At 52.6% G+C, this 5,623-nt stretch overlaps 2 protein-coding genes across 2 annotated transcripts in view; one reads left to right on the forward strand and one right to left on the reverse strand.

Moving 5' to 3' along the window:
* Positions 1–397: 397 nt before the first annotated feature.
* Positions 398–1,668, reverse strand: BDV27DRAFT_138363 (60S ribosomal protein eL27). Its single transcript, XM_032069225.1, has 4 exons — positions 1,470–1,668; positions 1,340–1,395; positions 779–1,115; positions 398–723 (listed from the first exon to the last, which is right to left on the reverse strand). The coding sequence occupies exons 1-4, from the start codon at positions 1,474–1,476 to the stop codon at positions 716–718; spliced, it is 408 nt and encodes a 135-aa protein (XP_031921076.1). The 5' UTR covers positions 1,477–1,668; the 3' UTR covers positions 398–715.
* A 604-nt stretch (positions 1,669–2,272) lies between these two features.
* BDV27DRAFT_150827 (uncharacterized protein) overlaps positions 2,273–5,623 on the forward strand; it is a gene marked incomplete at both ends in the record, with an annotated part of 6,863 nt that continues 3,512 nt past the window's right edge. Inside the window, 19 exons of the mRNA XM_032071280.1 lie at positions 2,273–2,343; positions 2,447–2,755; positions 2,789–2,857; positions 2,888–2,977; positions 3,011–3,119; positions 3,156–3,229; positions 3,263–3,266; positions 3,306–3,422; positions 3,456–3,863; positions 3,906–3,974; positions 4,005–4,187; positions 4,221–4,397; positions 4,434–4,592; positions 4,623–4,652; positions 4,689–4,721; positions 4,758–4,889; positions 4,920–5,080; positions 5,111–5,378; positions 5,421–5,613. Coding sequence (XP_031921077.1) covers positions 2,273–2,343; positions 2,447–2,755; positions 2,789–2,857; positions 2,888–2,977; positions 3,011–3,119; positions 3,156–3,229; positions 3,263–3,266; positions 3,306–3,422; positions 3,456–3,863; positions 3,906–3,974; positions 4,005–4,187; positions 4,221–4,397; positions 4,434–4,592; positions 4,623–4,652; positions 4,689–4,721; positions 4,758–4,889; positions 4,920–5,080; positions 5,111–5,378; positions 5,421–5,613 — 2,656 coding nt within the window. The remainder of the gene's footprint in view (positions 2,344–2,446; positions 2,756–2,788; positions 2,858–2,887; positions 2,978–3,010; positions 3,120–3,155; positions 3,230–3,262; positions 3,267–3,305; positions 3,423–3,455; positions 3,864–3,905; positions 3,975–4,004; positions 4,188–4,220; positions 4,398–4,433; positions 4,593–4,622; positions 4,653–4,688; positions 4,722–4,757; positions 4,890–4,919; positions 5,081–5,110; positions 5,379–5,420; positions 5,614–5,623) is intronic.

Below are 5,623 nucleotides of genomic sequence, written 5' to 3' on the forward strand. Positions count from 1 at the left end.
TGCATGGACCGGTCCAGTCCGTCTACGATGACGGCCGTTCCACTTCCGTCCGGAGTACAGCGGCTACGGCGATGAGGTGGCCCTGGATGTTGATGTTTTGCTATGGCTGTGTGTTCCCCGCTTCTTCGGATTGCTGCTACTGTCCTTCCGGTTTGCTTGATTGCGGAGATACGTAAGATGCGGGGATCTCTTATGCGCTAAGAGGACGGTGCAGTTGTCTCTCTGCTCCGGCACGTGGGCTCTTCGGGGGGTTTGACTTGATGGTTCGTGAGGGAGGGGAAACAAGATATAGTTATATATCTCCATGGGTTGTGGGTTTGGGGAGGGAAATGATCCAGAGGATGGTCCAGAGTCAAATTGATAAAAAAAAAAAAAAAAACTTTGAGACTTAGGTGTTGCGGTAGTCCAAGCCACGGGGTATAGTCCGGGAATCTGTAGTAGTCACATCGTATCAATCTCAGACAAAGGAAGATTTTGAATTTGTTCATATTTCCATTTCATTGCGAGGACGCCAGATCTCGGTGGCCTCCTTCATTATCAAATAAGAAAAATGGCCAAGTCCTGGACTTGTACATCGATACATTCCCCCATGCGTCCGCCAGCTATGGTATCCGTCCTCTTGTGTCATGAACCGAATGTGCTCGATGCCCTTTTTTTTCTTGCCTCATCTAAGACCTTGCGCGCTCAAACGACATAACGCCCAAAAAAACCCCGTTTAGAAACCTGTCTCCGGTCAGTATACGCCCATGTATGAGGAACAATTGAGAAAAAAACGTACGAAGAGGAGTGAAGAACCAACGGTTCTTGCCGCTGGTGTAGCGGTCCTCAAGGGCCTTCTTGACGGTCTTCTTGGCGTCCTCACGCTGGGAGACCTCCTTGAAGGTGTCGTTGGTGACGGAGCCCTTGAGACCCTCGAGCTCGAGGGTGTAACGGGTGGGCATCAAGTGGTTGTAGTTGACAACCTTGATGAAAGGCTTGATGCGGCTGCGCTTCTCGACGGTCTTCTTACCCATGCGGCGGGTGACCTTCAGGGGGTAACGCTCGATACCGGCAACGACGGCATAGGCGAAGGGGTGCGCCTTGGAGCCAGTGTCGTTAGGCTGGACAATGACGACCTATACCAGCGGTCCTGTCAGTTTCATCCCTTCACACGTCTCATCCATGAAAACCGTAACACGCAATTCTTCCGCCCATCTAACTCTCGCTGGATGTCGTTGAATGTGTCGTAATTTTCGTCGTCTTCCATTTGAAAAATTCATTCGCTCCCGCCAAAACAAATGCCATAGCACACAATCCGCCTCGCGCAGAAACTGGAAAAGGGAATCATTTCGTGTCGTACCTTCTTACCGGCGTAACGGCCACGGGTGATGATGGCCACACGGCCCACTTTCATGACTATCGCGACATCCTGTCAGCTGGCATTCAAACGTAGTGAATCAAAAATCGGGGTGGTAGAGCGATCAACTAACACTTCATTGTGAAAGTCCCGGCGGCAACAAGGTCGATGGGGTTGGTTGTCGATGTGCTTCGGTCGAGTAAAGAGAGTCTCCGCCGTCGACGTTCTTTTTTTCGCTTGAGAATCAGGGCTTGCTCAGGGCTTTTGTGCGCCCACCGCTCATTGGTTGCATTACCGATCCTCCGTCGCTAAGCTGTTCTGGGAGAGTTTCCCCAACAGGCTTAGTGCCCGAGATGCCCGGGGCTCATCGGACAAACTTTTCTCTTGATCGCTATGTTCTCTCACCGCCCATGACGGCATTGTTTACTCGGCAACGGGGCGTCTATCGGTTGCTAGGACGAAGCTTTGATGTGTACACGAGAGATTGGGCCCGATGCTGGTTGATGCCCCATGAGCTACCATTAAAAATCTCCCTCCAGTTCTCAAACTCCACTCGGCTGTTTGGGTCACTTTACTTCTTTTTTAATTGATTATCTACTCCAAGATCTACTCGGATCTTTTCTGTCGTGATCCGTTCGTCGTTTACTTCCTCCCCTCCCCTCCATCCCTCGATAGCAAGCGCTTTGATACTTTTTCTTTATTTCTGTTCTGTTTTTCACAATCCTTGCTTCCCTGTTGTACGACGTGCTTTGATGCGACCAAGAGTTATCTGCTTTTGCTTTGTTTTGACGAATTGATATGCCTAACGACCTTAATTGACGAACATTCTTCTGCGCATTCCACCTACATTAACCCCTCTTGCCCCCGATCCCAAAGTTATTTTTTCATCAACGAACGAACAATACAGGAAGTTCATCCTATAAGCCAGGTCTCACAATGCCGGCGGCTCACACTCGCGACGGTTCCCGAGATCGGGAGCTCGTTGTCAGAAACCAGCCAATTCCCATGTATGTCTCAAGTAGCACCTAAACAATGGCTTTCTGCCGCCCAATGGCAAACGAGAGACTGCTTTAGACTGACCTTGACATCGTGGAAATGAAGGTGGGACAGTTCAGATCCCGAACGGGCGCCTCCGCCGCTGCCCATGAACCCCGGTTCGACCAGTCCGGCGACGAAGGGCAACGTTTCGCCCGGTATCCAAGCGATGGCGGCTACCTTTACAGAGAAGATGCGGGAAAACGCCCCAAGCCCATATATCTCCAACCCAATGCCACCGAAACCTCCTTCACCGGAGAAATCTCTGATCAAAGGCCAATTTCACAAGCGAATGCAGTCATTTCAGAATAGCTCGGATCCGCGATCTGAGTTCCTAAACTACCTAGAGAGCAAATCGCCGGAACGGCCACAACGAGCGTCAACGTTTGATTCAGCGACAAAGCTGCCGGAGAAGAGTTTAATGAAATCTGAGATAGAAGAGCCGGAGCCAGAGCACGAGCCCCCGAACTTGCTCATCTCGCCCCGGTATCTCTCCAAACCAATCCTTGGGGAAAGCACCCCGCCCTCTGCCACCATGCTCGCGCTGCAGAACATGCAACTGCCCCCCGAACCTGCTTCGCAACCGAAGAGCGTCGAATCAGATCCGTTCGTGGGGCCGAGTCGTCCTCCTAACTACAGCTTCGAATCCTTGTCCACGCAAATCCACAGTCTCACCGACATTGCCAGCAACCTCCAGCGCGAAATGGCCCAACTCAGCCGCCGAAGCAAAGACAATGCGACAGACCTCGTTAGCCTGAAAGCCGCCACGAATGCGCGAGACGAGGATATCCGGAAAAGCCTCCGGGAGCTATCCTCCAACTTGAATTCGAGGTTCTTGGATCCTGATGCTGCCACAAGGTTTGATTTCAGTGCTCTCCTGGGTTCTGATAGTGGTGTTAACAATAGGGAATCGGATAGTTCTCCGAACTCGAAGAAGAGCTATGGACGGATGCCAAGTCCTAATCCCTTCGCGGCGGCAATGGAACGCGAGTTGGCCGCTTCGCCTACGCCCATATCCGATGGATCGGCCAGTATTGCGCTATTGGAGAAGGTGCTCCGGGAAATGGCCACCAAGGAAGGTCAGGAAAAGCTCACGGAATTGGTCGACGAGATTAAAGCCCGCCCCGTCTCCGACACTTCCGGCGAACCGCTTGACAGTAGGACAACAAAGATGCTGGAGGAGATCCTGAGTATCATCAAAGATGAGTCGGAGAGTAAGGCTTTGGTGCGGACACGTGCACCCTCTGTCACCGGTTCTACTGCTTTCAAGACAGGCAGATCAAAATCCATGGACTCGGAGCATTTATACGTTCCGGACCTGGATATGGTCACCGGGGACAATAGCCGACTATCAACACGCTCAATGTCCCACTCTGACGAGCAGACGACGGAAGAAATGCTATCGATCATGCGACGTGTGAAGAACAGCGTGATTGAAGGAGGCGGGATGACCAATGAAGTGAAAGCACTGGTACGCGAGTTGCGCGGCGAGGTGCTGGGCATGGGGCGAAACCTGGCCCGGAAACTGGAAGAGATCGAGATAGCTCGCGAGGCCGCAGAGGACAAGCCAGCCGGCCCCGGAAAGGATGAGATTTCCGCTATTGTCAACGACTGTCTATGCGACCTGAGGGAGCAGCTGGAAGCAATCGTGACCGAAAACAAGCAGCATTCAACTGCTCTGTCAGAATTCCGCTCCGCGATGGACGGCGCCGAGATTTACTCCATTGTCCAACAGGCCTTTAATGACCTCGACTTGTCACACTTGCGAGATGAGCCAAGGGGCGCCACGATGGAGAAGGACGACATCCTGGATGCAGTTAGAGATGCCTGGGAAACATACAAGCCCGAGATTGAGCTGGAGAACTTTGGACTTGAGCGTGATGAGATCTTGGAATGTTTGTCAGACGGTCTCAAAGCCTACCAGCCGCGGCATGAAGATGCTGTCACATATGATCAAGTCCTGGCAGCTGTACAGGCGGGTATGCAGCAGTTCGAACAACCACCCACTATCACCAAGGACGAGATCGTGCACACAATTCGTGAATGTCTCGAAACCTCTCAGACTGCTACCCGATCTGTGCACGACGAGAAGCTGGATGCTATTCGGGAAGATATACTGCAGGCAGTTACCCAATCCGTAGCATCCCAGAATGCACTTACGAGGGAGTCACTTGACTCTGGCCTTGGTCGCGAAGGGATCTTGAGCGCGGTCGCAGAGGGTGTCCAAGCGCACTTTACCTCTGCTCGCCAGCTTGAGCAACCACACGTCACCAAGGAGGATGTCGCCAGTGCGATCAACGACGCATTCTATGCCCAGCAGTCGGCTGTCAGTACCAACATCCAGCCTACAGTTTCCCGCGACGAAATTCTCGCTGCTATTGCCGAGGGCCTGGAGGCTCAGAACAGCATGACCCGGGAGATCGAATTGAACAAGGACGATCTCATGGAAGCTATCTCAGCTGGTCTTCACGAGGCCAACGCCGAGAACCACCATGTCGGGGACCAGATCCTTGAACGAGTCATGGAGCACCATGACGGCATGAGAGAGGAGCTGAAGCAGCAGTCTCTTGCCAAGGAGAACGATACAATGCAGATCCTGGACGCAATCAAAGATGGCATCGCTGTCGTGCGACAGGAGGTTGAAGGTTACGCTGCTACCGCCGCCGAAGCCTCTGGCACGCATGAAATCATGGACACCGTGAAGGAAGGGTTCCGACTGCTCCAGGCAGACATGGAAAGGACAATTGCCGAGAGCGTAGTGGCTAGTGTGCCTCGCAACCCGGATACCCCAGAGCTTCTCGATGCAATGGAGAAGGAGTTTGAGCACCTCCGATCTACAATTAGCTCTCTCCTTCGGACGGAACAGAGCACCTCAAGTGATAAGGACGAGATCCTCGACGCCATTCGCGATGTCTCAGAGGCTCAGAAAGTTCCCAAGAGCCAAGACATTGCTAGCATTATCAAAAATGAATTTGAGCAGCTCCGGGAGTCGATGAACATGAGTCTTGTTCGTGCGGAGCCCGAAGCGCCGAAGAGTGACAAAGATGAGATCATAGCCGCTCTTCGTGAGAGTCTTGACACTTTCCGGAGCGAGAAGAGTGAGAAGAGCGACAAGGATGACATCATTGCTGCACTTCGCGAGCATCTCGAGAGCTCCCGTGGTGAGCGCACCGATAAGGATGAAATCATTGCCGCCCTTCGCGAGAGCTTTGACACTTTCCGAGGCGAGAAGAGCGAGACAAGTGAGAAGGA

This window comes from Aspergillus caelatus (genome assembly GCF_009193585.1).
Source record: "Aspergillus caelatus strain CBS 763.97 unplaced genomic scaffold BDV27scaffold_376, whole genome shotgun sequence".
Taxonomy (NCBI): domain Eukaryota; kingdom Fungi; phylum Ascomycota; class Eurotiomycetes; order Eurotiales; family Aspergillaceae; genus Aspergillus; species Aspergillus caelatus.

Bases quoted from the DNA above. Each gene is read 5' to 3' on its own strand.
- BDV27DRAFT_138363 (XM_032069225.1), bottom strand. The intron at 1,116-1,339 runs GTACGACACGAA...CCGCTGGTATAG, and splicing joins GCCGTTACGCCGGTAAGAAG to GTCGTCATTGTCCAGCCTAA.